The following is a 15,405-nucleotide window of genomic DNA, read 5'->3' as shown; positions in this document are numbered from 1 at the left end:
AGAGATTTCTCCTCCATACACAGCAGACCAGGGAGAGATTTCTCCTCCATACACACCAGACCAGGGAGAGATTTCTCCTCCATACACACCAGACCAGGGAGAGATTTCTCCTCCATACACACCAGACCAGGGAGAGATTTCTCTTTCATACACACCAAACCATAGAGAGATTTCTCCTCCATACACACCAGACCAGGGAGAGATTTCTCCTCCATACACACCAAACCATAGAGAGATTTCTCCTCCATACACACCAGATCAGGGAGAGATTTCTCCTCCATACACACCAGACCAGGGAGAGATTTCTCCTCCATACACACCAGACCAGGGAGAGATTTCTCCTCTATACACACCAGATCAGGGAGAGATTTCTCCTCCATACACACCAGACCAGGGAGAGATTTCTCCTCTATACACACCAGATCAGGGAGAGATTTCTCCTCCATACACACTCTTCATGACATCTAAATCTGATGCAACAATCCGGCCATTGCTCCATTGTATACATTGCAGAGATGTGTGTCCTTTCCACATTGCTGGTGTCCTATCATCCCCTTACACACAGAGGAGGATAGAGATACGATGATAGAGGAGGTGTGTTGATGATAGAGGAGGTGTGTTGATAATAGAGGAGGTGTGTTGATGATAGAGGAGGTGTGTTGATGATAGAGGAGGTGTGTTGATGGAGAAGGAGGTGTGATAATGATGGAGAAATGATGATTGAGATGTGATGATGGAGGTGTAATAATTATGATGATTGAGATATGATGATGATGGAGGAGGTGTGATGACGATGGAGAGGTGATGATGATAATGGAGAAGGAGGTGTGATGATGATAATGGGGAAGGAGGTGTGATGATGATGGAGAGGTGATGATGATAATGGAGAAGGAGGTGTGATGATGATAATGGGGAAGGAGGTGTGATGATGATGGAGAGGTGATGATGATAATGGGGAAGGAGGTGTGATGATGATGGAGTTGTGATTTAAGGTTGAACTGGATGGACTTGTGTCTTTTTTCAACCTGGCTAACTATGTCTTTTTTCAACCTGGCTAACTATGTAACTATGTGATGGTGATAATGGAGAAGGCGTGATAATGATGGAGAAATGATGACTGAGATGTGATGATGATGTAGATGATGGAGGTGTAATAATGATGGAGAAGGAGGTGCGATGATCATGGAGAGCTGATGGATAATGGAGAAGGTAAAGTGTGATGATGATGATAATGATGGAGAAGAGATGATTAAGGTGCAATTATTTTTGAGGCGTGATGATGATTGAGGTGTGATGGTGATGGAGCTTGATGATGATTGAGGTGTGATGATGATGATAATGATGGAGGTGTGATGATCATAATGGAGAAGGTTTGATAATGATGGAGAAGTGATGACCGAGTTGTGATGATGGAGATGATGATGATAGAGGAGGTAATGATGACTGAGGTATGTGTGATGATGATGGATAAGTGATCATGGAGAAGGAGGTGTGATGATGATGATGGAGAAATGATGATTGAGATGTGATGATGATGGAGAAGGAGGTGTGATAATGATTGAGATGTGATGATGATAATGACTGAAGTGTAATGATGAGGATGGAGAAGAAGGTGTGATGATGATGATGTGATGATGATAGAGGAGGTGTAATGATGATGATAATGGAAAAGGAGGTGTGATGATGATAATGGAGAAGTGATGATTGAGGTGTGATGATAATGATGATGATTAAGATAGAGGAGGTGATGATGGAGAAGGTGTGATAATGATTGAAGTGTGATGATAATGATGGCTATGACGATGGAGATAATAGAGATGATGATGGAGAAGTGATGATGGAGGTGTGATGATGATGATGGAGGATGGTGGAGAAGTGTTGATGGAGGTGTGATGATGATGATGGAGGATGGTGGGGAAGTGATGATGAAGGTGTGATGATAATGATGATGATTAAGATAGAGGAGGTGATGATGATGATGGAGAAGGTGAGATAATGATTGAGGTGTGATGATAATGATGGCGAGGATGATGGAAAATTGATGATGTAGGTGTGATGATGGAGAGGATGGTGGAGAAGTGATGATGGAGGTGTGATGATGATGATGATGGAGCTCTTCTCCTCACCTGTACTTGTCTCCCCGGCCGTAGTCCTCCTCACTGCTCCCCTCCAGGCCTCCTCTGCCCTCCGCACTGTCCGGCTCCTCATCCTCGGCCTCCTCGATGTCCACCCGGATCTGTACGGGGGTGCCCCGATCCCAGGCACTGCCAGCCGCCGCCACCCCCCCGGGCACATGATGCCCCGGCTCCTCACCCCCGGCCGGCTCCATGGTGAAGGAAGGGAGGGCGGCGGGCGGCAGCGATGTCTCCCCGCCGGGTGTGTCGGTCTGTGCCATGGATGGAGCTGCCCGGGTGTGTACTGAGAGCCTGCCAGACCCTCCCGATGAGCGGGCGCTGGCACTGCCTCCCTCCACCGCAGCCTGCTCTGCCCTTCCTGCTGCTGAGACAAGCTCCTCTGTCCCCTCCTCCTTCCAGGCACAGGACGGGACCTCCTCTCTTCTTCCCGGGGACAAGGCGGTGCGGGGAGGCGCCACTCATCACCAACATTCCGCACATTGCACGACACTGACCGCTCCGTGGCCTTCTACCGCCACCTGCTGGACCATTACCAGAATGTCTTCCCGCACACACCATTCCCAACTACGGGACCGATTACCGCTGCCGCCAGGAGGGATCCAGCACTGCTGTCAGGAGAGATCCAGCACTGCTGTCAGAAGGAGTCAGAAGGAATCCAGCACTGCTGTCAGAAGGAATCCAGCACTGCTGTCAGAAGGAATTCAGCACTGTCACCTGCAGAGATCGAGCACTGCTGCATACCTCCCAACTGTCCCTGATTTGGAGCAGTGTCCCTCTGTCCCTCTTTCCTCCTCATGTGTCCCTCATTTTGGTCTGATCTATATAGTTGTATATAAAATAGGCGTTTTATCTTTCAAAAAGTGTTTCCAAGTGCTAAACCTTTCATATGGTTTCTAAATTGCCGCATTTGTAAATTTCAAAAGCCAATTTAAAGGAATAGTGGTAAAAAAAACACTTGTGGGTTTAACTAATATATTTTTTTGTATCATTTTACTTTAAGGGGGCGTGGCATGGGGTGTGTCCTATTCCTGCATACTGTTGCTAATAATTGTCCCTCATTATCATCTTAAAAAGTTGTGAGGTGTGGTGCTGTCTAGCACTGCTGTCAGGAGGGATATAGCACTGTCACCAGGAGCGATATAGCACTGTCACCAGGAGGGATCTAGCACTGCTGTCAGGATGGATCTAGCACTGCTGTCAGGGGGGATCTAGCACTGCTGTCAGGGGGGATCTAGCACTGCTGTCAGGATGGATCTAGCATTGCTATCAGGGGGATCTAGCACTGCTGTCAGGGGGGATCTAGTACTGCTGTCAGGAGGGATATAGCACTGTCACCAGGAGGGATCTAGCACTGCTGTCAGGATGGATCTATCACCACTGCTGTCAGGGGGGATATAGCACTGCTGTCAGGGGGATCTAGCACTGCTGTCAGGAGGGATATAGCACTGTCACCAGGAGGGATCTAGCACTGCTATCAGGAGGGATCTAGCACTGCTGTCAGGATGGATATAGCACTGTCACCAGGAGGTAACTAGCACTGCTGTCAGGAGGGATCTAGCACTGCTGTCAGGAGGGATCTAGCACTGTCACCAGGAGAGATCTAGCACTGCTGTCAGGAGGGATATAGCACTGTCACCAGGAGGTATCTAGCACTGCTATCAGGAGGGATCTAGCACTGCTGTCAGGGGGGATCTAGCACTGCTGTCAGGAGGGATATAGCACTGTCACCAGGCGGTATCTAGCACTGCTGTCAAGAGGGATCTAGCACTGCTGTCAGGATGGATATAGCACTGCTGTCAGGATGGATATAGCACTGTCACCAGGAGGTATCTAGCACTGCTGTCAGGAGGGATCTAGCACTGCTGTCAGGAGGGATCTAGCACTGCTGTCAGGATGGATATAGCACTGTCACCAGGAGGTATCTAGCACTGCTATCAAGAAGGATCTAGCACTGCTGTCAGGGGGGATCTAGCACTGCTGTCAGGAGGGATATAGCACTGTCACCAGGAGGTATCTAGCACTGCTGTTAGGAGGGATCTAGCACTGTTGTCAGGAGGGATATAGCACTGTCACCAGGAGGTATCTAGCACTGCTATGAGGGGGGATCTAGCACTGCTGTCAGGGGGGATATAGCACTGCTGTCAGGAGGGATATAGCACTGTCACCAGGAGGTATCTAGCACTGCTATCAGGAGGGATCTAGCACTGCTGTCAGGGGGGATCTAGCACTGCTGTCAGGAGGGATATAGCACTGTCACCAGGAGGTATCTAGCACTGCTATCAGGAGGGATCTAGCACTGCTGTCAGGGGGGATCTAGCACTGCTGTCAGGAGGGATATAGCACTGTCACCAGGAGGTATCTAGCACTGCTGTCGGGAGGGATCTAGCACTGCTGTCAGGAGGGATATAGCACTGTCACCAGGAGGTATCTAGCACTGCTATGAGGGGGGATCTAGCACTGCTGTCAGGGGGGATATAGCACTGCTGTCAGGAGGGATATAGCACTGTCACCAGGAGGTATCTAGCACTGCTATCAGGAGGAATCTAGCACTGCTGTCAGGGGGGATCTAGCACTGCTGTCAGGGGGATATAGCACTGTCACCAGGAGGGATCTAGCACTGCTGTCAGGAGGGATATAGCACTGTCACCAAGAGGTATCTAGCACTGCTATCAGGAGGGATCTAGCACTGCTGTCAGGGGGGATCTAGCACTGCTGTCAGGAGGGATATAGCACTGTCACCAGGAGGTATCTAGCACTGCTGTCAGGAGGGATATAGCACTGTCACCAGGCGGTATCTAGCACTGCTGTCAAGAGGGATCTAGCACTGCTGTCAGGATGGATATAGCACTGCTGTCAGGATGGATATAGCACTGTCACCAGGAGGTATCTAGCACTTCTGTCAGGAGGGATCTAGCACTGCTGTCAGGAGGGATCTGGCACTGCTGTCAGGATGGATATAGCACTGTCACCAGGAGGTATCTAGCACTGCTATCAAGAGGGATCTAGCACTGCTGTCAGGGGGGATCTAGCACTGTTGTCAGGAGGGATATAGCACTGTCACCAGGAGGGATATAGCACTGCAGTTAGGAGGGATCTAGCACTGCTGTCAGGGGGCATCTAGCACTGTTGTCAGGAGGGATCTAGCACTGTCAGGAGGGATATAGCACTGCTGTCAGGAGGGATATAGCACTGTCACCAGGAGGGATCTAGCACTGCTGTCAGGAGGGATCTAGCACTGCTGTCAGGAGGGATCTAACATTGCTGTCAGGAGGGATCTAGCACTGCTGTCAGGAGGGATATAGCACTGCTGTCAGGAGGGATCTAGCACTGCTGTCAGGAGGGATCTAGCACTGTCACCAGGAGGTATCTAGCACTGCTATCAGGATGGATATAGCACTGCTGTTAGGAGGGATCTAGCACTGCTGTCAGGGTGGATCTAGCACTGCTGTCAGGAGGTAACTAGCACTGCTGTCAGGAGGGATCTAGCACTGCTGTCAGGAGGAAACTAGCACTGCTGTCAGGAGGGGTATAGCACTGTCACCAGGAGGGATCTAGCACTGCTGTCAGGAGGGATCTAGCACTGCTGTCAGGAGGGATCTAACACTGCTGTCAGGAGGGATCTAGCACTACTGTCAGGAGGGATCTAGCACTGCTGTCAGGAGGGATCTAGCACTGCTGTCAGGAGGGATATAGCACTGTCACCAGGAGGTATCTAGCACTGCTGTCAGGATGGATATAGCACTGCTGTTAGGAGGGATCTAGCACTGCTGTCAGGGTGGACCTAGCACTGCTGTCAGGAGGTAACTAGCACTGCTGTCAGGAGGGATCTAGCACTGCTGTCAGGAGGGATCTAGCACTGTCACCAGGAGGTATCTAGCACTGCTGTCAGGATGAATCTAGCACTGCTGTCAGGAGGGATATAGCACTGTCACCAGGAGGTATCGAGCACTGCTGTCAGGTGGGATCTAGCACTGCTGTCAGGAGGGATCTAGCACTGCTGTCAGGATGGATATATCGCTGTCACCAGGAGGTATCTAGCACTGCTGTCAGGAGGGAGCTAGCACTGCTGTCAGGGGGGATCTAGCACTGCTGTCAGGAGGGATATAGCACTGTCACCAGGAGAGATCTAGCACTGCTGTCAGGAGGGATATAGCACTGTCACCAGGAGGTATCTAGCACTGCTATCAGGAGGGATCTAGCACTGCTGTCAGGGGGGATCTAGCACTGCTGTCAGGAGGGATATAGCACTGTCACCAGGCGGTAACTAGCACTGCTGTCAGGAGGGATCTAGCACTGCTGTCAGGAGGGATATAGCACTGTCACCAGGAGAGATCTAGCACTGCTGTCAGGAGGGATATAGCACTGTCACCAGGAGGTATCTAGCACTGCTATCAGGAGGGATCTAGCACTGCTGTCAGGATGGATATAGCACTGCTGTCAGGATGGATATAGCACTGTCACCAGGAGGTAACTAGCACTGCTGTCAGGAGGGATCTAGCACTGCTGTCAGGAGGGATATAGCACTGTCACCAGGAGAGATCTAGCACTGCTGTCAGGAGGGATATAGCACTGTCACCAGCAGGTATCTAGCACTGCTATCAGGAGAGATCTAGCACTGCTGTCAGGGGGTATCTATCACTGCTGTCAGGAGGGATATAGCACTGTCACCAGGCGGTATCTAGCACTGCTGTCAAGAGGAATCTAGCACTGCTGTCAGGATGGATATAGCACTGCTGTCAGGATGGATATAGCACTGTCACCAGGAGGTATCTAGCACTGCTATCAAGAAGGATGTAGCACTGCTGTCAGGGGGGATCTAGCACTGCTGTCAGGAGGGATATAGCACTGTCACCAGGAGGTATCTAGCACTGCTGTTAGGAGGGATCTAGCACTGCTGTCAGGGGGGATCTAGCACTGTTGTGAGGAGGGATATAGCACTGTCACCAGGAGGTATCTAGCACTGCTGTCGGGAGGGATCTAGCACTGCTGTCAGGAGGGATATAGCACTGTCACCAGGAGGTATCTATCACTGCTATGAGGGGGGATCTAGCACTGCTGTCAGGGGGGATATAGCACTGCTGTCAGGAGGGATATAGCACTGTCACCAGGAGGTATCTAGCACTGCTATCAGGAGGGATCTAGCACTGCTGTCAGGGGGGATCTAGCACTGCTGTCAGGGGGGATATAGCACTGTCACCAGGAGGGATCTAGCACTGCTGTCAGGAGGGATATAGCACTGTCACCAGGAGGTATCTAGCACTGCTATCAGGAGGGATCTAGCACTGCTGTCAGGGGGGATCTAGCACTGCTGTCAGGAGGTATATAGCACTGTCACCAGGAGGTATCTAGCACTGCTGTCAGGAGGGATATAGCACTGTCACCAGGCGGTATCTAGCACTGCTGTCATGAGGGATCTAGCACTGCTGTCAGGATGGATATAGCACTGCTGTCAGGATGGATATAGCACTGTCACCAAGAGGTATCTAGCACTTCTGTCAGGAGGGATCTAGTACTGCTGTCAGGAGGGATCTGGCACTGCTGTCAGGATGGATATAGCACTGTCACCAGGAGGTATCTAGCACTGCTATCAAGAGGGATCTAGCACTGCTGTCAGGGGGGATCTAGCACTGTTGTCAGGAGGGATATAGCACTGTCACCAGGAGGGATATAGCACTGCTGTTAGGAGGGATCTAGCACTGCTGTCAGGGGGCATCTAGCACTGTTGTCAGGAGGGATCTAGCACTGTCAGGAGGGATATAGCACTGTCAACAGGAGGGATCTAGCACTGTCACCAGGAGGTATCTAGCACTGCTGTCAGGAGGGATATAGCACTTTCACCAGGAAGTATCTAGCACTGCTGTTAGGAGGGATCTAGCACTGCTGTCAGGAGGGATATAGCACTGTCACCAGGAGGTATCTAGCACTACTATTAGGAGGGATCTAGCAGTGCTGTCAGGGGGGATCTAGCACTGCTGTCAGGAGGGATATAGCACTGTCACCAGGAGGTATCTAGCACTGCTGTCAGGAGGGATCTAGCACTGCTGTCAGGAGAGATATAGCACTGTCACCAGGAGGGATCTAGCACTGCTGTCAGGAGGGATATAGCACTGCTGTCAGGAGGGATATAGCACTGTCACCAGGAGGGATATAGCACTGCTGTCAAGAGGGATCTATCACTGCTGTCAGGATGGATATAGCACTGCTGTCAGGATGGATATAGCACTGTCACCAGGAGGTATCTAGCACTGCTGTCAGGAGGGATCTAGCACTGCTGTCAGGAGGGATCTAGCACTGCTGTCAGGATGGATATAGCACTGTCACCAGGAGGCATCTAGCACTGCTGTCAGGGGGGATCTAGCACTGCTGTCAGGGGGGATCTAGCACTGCTGTCAGGGGGGATCTAGCACTGCTGTCAGGGGGATCTAGCACTGCTGTCAGGAGGGATATAGCACTGTCACCAGGAGGTATCTAGCACTGCTGTTAGGAGGGATCTAGCACTGCTGTCAGGGGGGATCTAGCACTGCTGTCAGGGGGGATCTAGCACGGCTGTCAGGAGGGATATAGCACTGTCACCAGGAGGTATCTAGCACTGCTGTTAGGAGGAATCTAGCACTGCTGTCAGGGGGGATCTAGCACTGTTGTCAGGAGGGATATAGCACTGTCACCAGGAGGTATCTAGCACTGCTGTCAGGAGGGATCTAGCACTGCTGTCAGGAGGGATATAGCACTGTCACCAGGAGGTATCTAGCACTGCTATCAGGAGGGATCTAGCACTGCTGTCAGGGGGGATCTAGCACTGCTGTCAGGAGGGATATAGCACTGTCACCAGGAGGTATCTAGCACTGCTGTCAGGAGGGATATAGCACTGTCACCAGGCGGTATCTAGCACTGCTGTCAAGAGGGATCTAGCACTGCTGTCAGGATGGATATAGCACTGCTGTCAGGATGGATATAGCACTGTCACCAGGAGGTATCTAGCACTGCTGTCAGGAGGGATCTAGCACTGCTGTCAGGAGGGATCTAGCACTGCTGTCAGGATGGATATAGCACTGTCACCAGGAGGTATCTAGCACTGCTATCAAGAGGGATCTAGCACTGCTTTCAGGGGGGATCTAGTACTGCTGTCAGGAGGGATATAGCACTGTCACCAGGAGGGATATAGCACTGCTGTTAGGAGGGATCTAGCACTGCTGTCAGGGGGCATCTTGCACTGTTGTCAGGAGGGATCTAGCACTGTCAGGAGGGATATAGCACTGTCACCAGGAGGGATCTAGCACTGCTGTCAGGAGGGATATAGCACTGTCACCAGGAGGTATCTAGCACTGCTGTCAGGGGGGATATAGCACTGTCACCAGGAGGTATCTAGCACTGCTGTTAGAAGGGATCTAGCACTGCTGTCAGGAGGGATATAGTACTGTCACCAGGAGGTATCTAGCACTGCTATTAGGAGGGATCTAGCACTGCTGTCAGGGGGGATCTAGCACTGCCGTCAGGAGGGATATAGCACTGTCACAAGGAGGGATCTAGCACTGCTGTCAGGAGGGATATAGCACTGTCACCAGGAGGGATCTAGCACTGCTGTCAGGGGGGATCTAGCACTGTTGTCAGGAGGGATATAGCACTGTCACCAGGAGGTATCTAGCACTGCTGTCAGGAGGGATCTAGCACTGTCACCAGGAGGGATATAGCACTGCTGTCAAGAGGGATCTATCACTGCTGTCAGGATGGATATAGCACTGCTGTCAGGATGGATATAGCACTGTCACCAGGAGGTATCTAGCACTGCTGTCAGGAGGGATCTAGCACTGCTGTCAGGAGGGATCTAGCACTGCTGTCAGGATGGATATAGCACTGTCACCAGGAGGCATCTAGCACTGCTGTCAGGGGGGATCTAGCACTGCTGTCAGGGGGGATCTAGCACTGCTGTCAGGGGGGATCTAGCACTGCTGTCAGGGGGATCTAGCACTGCTGTCAGGAGGGATATAGCACTGTCACCAGGAGGTATCTAGCACTGCTGTTAGGAGGGATCTAGCACTGCTGTCAGGGGGGATCTAGCACTGCTGTCAGGGGGGATCTAGCACTGCTGTCAGGAGGGATATAGCACTGTCACCAGGAGGTATCTAGCACTGCTGTTAGGAGGAATCTAGCACTGCTGTCAGGGGGGATCTAGCACTGTTGTCAGGAGGGATATAGCACTGTCACCAGGAGGTATCTAGCACTGCTGTCAGGAGGGATCTAGCACTGCTGTCAGGAGGGATATAGCACTGTCACCAGGAGGTATCTAGCACTGCTATCAGGAGGGATCTAGCACTGCTGTCAGGGGGGATCTAGCACTGCTGTCAGGAGGGATATAGCACTGTCACCAGGAGGTATCTAGCACTGCTGTCAGGAGGGATATAGCACTGTCACCAGGCGGTATCTAGCACTGCTGTCAAGAGGGATCTAGCACTGCTGTCAGGATGGATATAGCACTGCTGTCAGGATGGATATAGCACTGTCACCAGGAGGTATCTAGCACTGCTGTCAGGAGGGATCTAGCACTGCTGTCAGGAGGGATCTAGCACTGCTGTCAGGATGGATATAGCACTGTCACCAGGAGGTATCTAGCACTGCTATCAAGAGGGATCTAGCACTGCTTTCAGGGGGGATCTAGTACTGCTGTCAGGAGGGATATAGCACTGTCACCAGGAGGGATATAGCACTGCTGTTAGGAGGGATCTAGCACTGCTGTCAGGGGGCATCTTGCACTGTTGTCAGGAGGGATCTAGCACTGTCAGGAGGGATATAGCACTGTCACCAGGAGGGATCTAGCACTGCTGTCAGGAGGGATATAGCACTGTCACCAGGAGGTATCTAGCACTGCTGTCAGGGGGGATATAGCACTGTCACCAGGAGGTATCTAGCACTGCTGTTAGAAGGGATCTAGCACTGCTGTCAGGAGGGATATAGTACTGTCACCAGGAGGTATATAGCACTGCTATTAGGAGGGATCTAGCACTGCTGTCAGGGGGGATCTAGCACTGCAGTCAGGAGGGATATAGCACTGTCACAAGGAGGGATCTAGCACTGCTGTCAGGAGGGATATAGCACTGTCACCAGGAGGGATCTAGCACTGCTGTCAGGGGGGATCTAGCACTGTTGTCAGGAGGGATATAGCACTGTCACCAGGAGGTATCTAGCACTGCTGTCAGGAGGGATCTAGCACTGCTGTCAGGAGGGATATAGCACTTTCACCAGGAGGTATCTAGCACTGCTATTAGGGGGATTTGGTACTGCTGTCAGGGGGGAACTAGCACTGCTGTCAGGAGGGATATAGCACTGTCACCAGGAGGGATCTAGCACTGCTGTCAGGAGGGATATAGCACTGTCACCAGGAGGTATCTAGCACTGCTGTTAGGAGGGATCTAGCACTGCTGTCAGGGGGGATCTAGCACTGTTGTCAGGAGGGATCTAGCACTGCTGTCAGGAGGGATATAGCACTGTCACCAGGAGGTATCTAGCACTGCTATGAGGAGGGATCTAGCACTGCTGTCAGGGGGGATCTAGCACTGCTGACAGGAGGGATATAGCACTGTCACCAGGAGGTATCTAGCACTACTATCAGGAGGGATCTAGCACTGCTGTCAGGGGGGATCTAGCACTGCTGTCAGGAGGGATATAGCACTGTCACCAGGAGGTATCTAGCACTGCTATCAGGAGGGATCTAGCACTGCTGTCAGGGGGGATCTAGCACTGCTGTCAGGAGGGATATAGCACTGTCACCAGGAGGTATCTAGCACTGTTGTCAGGAGGAATATAGCACTGTCACCAGGAGGGATATAGCACTGCTGTTAGGAGGGATCTAGCACTGCTGTCAGGGGGGATCTAGCACTGTCAGGAGGGATATAGCACTGTTACCAGGAGGGATCTAGCACTGCTGTCACGAGGGATATAGCACTGTCACCAGGAGGTATCTAGCACTGCTGTCAGGAGGGATATAGCACTGTCACCAGGAGGTATCTAGCACTGCTGTCAAGAGGGATCTAGCACTGCTGTCAGGATGGATATAGCACTGCTGTCAGGATGGATATAGCACTGTCACCAGGAGGTATCTAGCACTGCTGTCAGGAGGGATCTAGCACTGCTGTCAGGAGGGATCTAGCACTGCTGTCAGGATGGATATAGCACTGTCACTAGGAGGTATCTAGCACTGCTGTCAGGAGGGATCTAGCACTGCTGTCAGAGGGATCTAGAACTGCTGTCAGGAGGGATCTAGCACTGCTGTCAGGGGGAATCTATCATTGTCAGGAGAGATGTCAATGTGAGATGACGTGTGTTTTGATGCATATTTAGGTATGTAGAATTTACAGTGGATACATTTAACTGACATTGACCAGGACATGTTAATAATTGTTGCCAAAACGCTCGCTATTTGTTCCCGTGCATGGCCATTGACTTCCATGGGCCTTCCAATGCATTCTGAGAAAAAAACAAAAAACGATTGTCATATTTTTCAATATGTACTCACGACATTCCTTTTTTTTGTCAGAATGCAGTCGCACTGAGGTGGGAACAGACGTTCTGTGTATTATGGGGATCTATGACACATGCATTTTACTTGTACATGTAGCATGTGACCGCAGCAATCCCAATGTAAAGCCACCAGTAAGCTTACTTCAGAAGCGGGGTGACAACTCAAGAAGCTGCCCTGCTGGCATCACATGCAGACAGGTACCACATTACTCTATGTACAAAGGAGGGAGCAGAGGAAGGGGCACTGACTGCACTGGAACACTGCCTGAAGGGGGCGCTATCTGTAGACTTATGGATGTAATTGGCAGCCATTCAGCTTCGGATCATATCCACAGACCTGTGCACAGGAGATGCCAAATACCTACTTTGTGGATGTAAGTGGCAGCTTATTAGGGGTTGATTTATGCACAATAGTGTGAACTTAGCCTAAGGGCCAGGCCTTTTTTGCCACCTTTTGTTTACAAGTAAAAATCATTATTTTTTACTAGCAAATTACTTAGAACCCCCAATCATTCTTTTTTTTAGCAGGGACACTAGAGAATAAAATTGTGTTATTGCATTTTTTTGGGAAAAATTACACCTTAATTAATTTTAATGCAAAAAAAAAAAAAAAACACAATACATAACCCATTTATTTGTTAAAATATGAAAGATGATGTTACGCTGAGTAAATAGATGCCTAACATGTCATGCTTTAAAATTGCGCACACTTGTGGAATGGCGACAAACTACGATACTTTCAAATCTCACTATAACGTTTGCAGCGATACCTCGCATGTGTGGTATGAACACCGTTTACATACAGGTGCACGACCTATGTATGGGTTCGCTTCTGCGCGCGAGCACGGGGGGATGGGGTGCTTTAACCATTTTTATTTATTTTTATTTTATTTTACTGTCTCTTTATTTTTTTTTTCCACTTTTGTTTATATCACACAAAATGTAAACATCTCTTGTGATAGAAATAATCAGGGATAACAGTTCCTCTTTATGAAGAGAATAGGGGTCTATAAGACCCCAGATCTCTCCTCTACCTTTGAAAGTATAAGATTAAAAAAAACAAAAAAAAAACATTAATCTTGTGCTTTCAAAAAAAAATATCATTTGCTTCCCTAGACCAGAAGTGACGTTGTGACCTCATTCTCGTCCCCCTAGCGAACCTTGGCACCCCAGATGTTTTGGAACTACATTTCCCATAATGCTCATGCACTCTGCAGTGTAGTTGGGCATCATGGGAAATGTAGTTCCAAAACATCTGGTGTGCCAGGGTCCGCCATCACTGTCCTAGATCATAGAGGCGAGGAGAGATGATCTGGTCTCTTCTCACCTCTGTGGCCAGTCGCACAAATCGGTGCACCCTTATTTCTTCTGATATTTCTATTGGTCCCAAATTTACCTTCATGTTAATTTAAAGCAGTATTAAACACAAAGAAAAAAATATAATATATTGCAGCTTACAAATCATTAGACGTGGTGGCTGCATCAGTTTTTTTTTCTTTGGCTTTTCTTCCTTCTGTTTTTACCTGGTTATCTTGCCAACATCACACCTCCTGTATTAGTGACACACAACTCTGGAGGAATGGGTACAGGAGGCACAGCAGCCACGAGCATTGTCTGTCTGGGGCGGATGGGTATTATTATTATACAGGATTTATGTAGCGCCAGCAGTTTACGCAGCTCTCAGAACCAATTGCCCTCAGAAGTAATCTAATTAGTAAATACACTCCAGCTGTGTGTAATGTAATCTCAGTATAAATACAGCTGTTCTATGAAGCACTCAGGGGTTTGTTAGAGAACCTTAATGAACAAACAGCATCATGAAGACCAAAGTACACACCAGACAGGTCAGGGATAAAGTTGTGGAGAAGTTTAAAGCAGGGTTAGGTTATAAAAAAATATCTCAAGCTTTGAACTTCTCACAGAGCACTGTTCAATCCATCATCCGAAAATGCAAAGAGTATGGCACAACTGCAAACCTACCAAGACATGGCCGTCCACCTAAACTCACAGGCCGGGCAAGGAAAGCACTAATCAGAGAAGCAGCCAGTAGGCCCATGGTAACTCTGGAGGAGCTGCAGAGATCCACAGCTCAGGTGGAAGAATCTGTTAACAGGACAAGTGTAAGACCCCTTTCAGGGCGTTTTGCAGGCGCTATAGCGTTAGAAATAGCGCCTGCAATCCGCCCTAAAGAAGCTGCACCATTGTGTGTACTGTGAAAGCCCCGAGGGCTTTCACACTACAGTGGTGCGCTGGCAGGACATCAGGGAAAAATCCTGCCAGCAGCTTCTTTGGAGCGGTGAAGGAGTGGTGTGTTTACCGAACGAGCTACTTGCCCACAAACGGCACTTTTTCAGCTGGACTATCCGCCGTACTTTTGAAATGAACGGACTCGCCCACACACGCGGAGGAAAGTCCGCTCATTTTGAGCGCGTCTCCAGGTAGCCGGGGCCAGCGAAGGAGGCGTCGCTGGCCCCGTCACCTGGTATGGACTTAAAGGGGAACCCCTACACCGAAAAAATCTGCGTGGGGGTCTCCCCCAGGTCCACATCAGACCCTTGTCCGAGCACTCTACCCGGCCGGCCAGGAAAGGGGGTGGGGACGAGCGAGCGCCCCCCCTGAGCCGTGCCAGGCCGAGTGCCCTCAACATGGGGGGTGCCTTGGGGAAGGGGGGCCGCGCGGCCCCCCCACCCCAAACCACCTTGTCCCCATGTTGATGAGGACAAGGGCCTCTTCCCGACAACCCTGGCCGTTGGTTGTT

At 50.3% G+C, this 15,405-nt stretch overlaps 1 protein-coding gene across 1 annotated transcript in view; it reads right to left on the bottom strand.

The window, feature by feature from the left end:
• The window catches only part of LARP6 (La ribonucleoprotein 6, translational regulator), an 82,070-nt gene extending 79,520 nt beyond the window's left edge, over positions 1–2,550 (bottom strand). Inside the window, exon 1 of the mRNA XM_077472491.1 lies at positions 2,127–2,550. Within this exon, the coding sequence (XP_077328617.1) occupies positions 2,127–2,395 (269 nt within the window). The 5' untranslated portion in view covers positions 2,396–2,550. The remainder of the gene's footprint in view (positions 1–2,126) is intronic.
• Between the last annotated feature and the right edge of the window lie 12,855 nt (positions 2,551–15,405).

This window comes from Lithobates pipiens, unplaced genomic scaffold (genome assembly GCF_037356315.1).
Source record: "Lithobates pipiens isolate NorthernLeopardFrog02 unplaced genomic scaffold, aLitPip1_a1.2 Scaffold_8, whole genome shotgun sequence".
Taxonomy (NCBI): Eukaryota; Metazoa; Chordata; class Amphibia; order Anura; family Ranidae; genus Lithobates; species Lithobates pipiens.
Note: the sequence above shows the minus strand (reverse complement) of the source record. Positions and strands in the feature narration are given on the sequence as shown.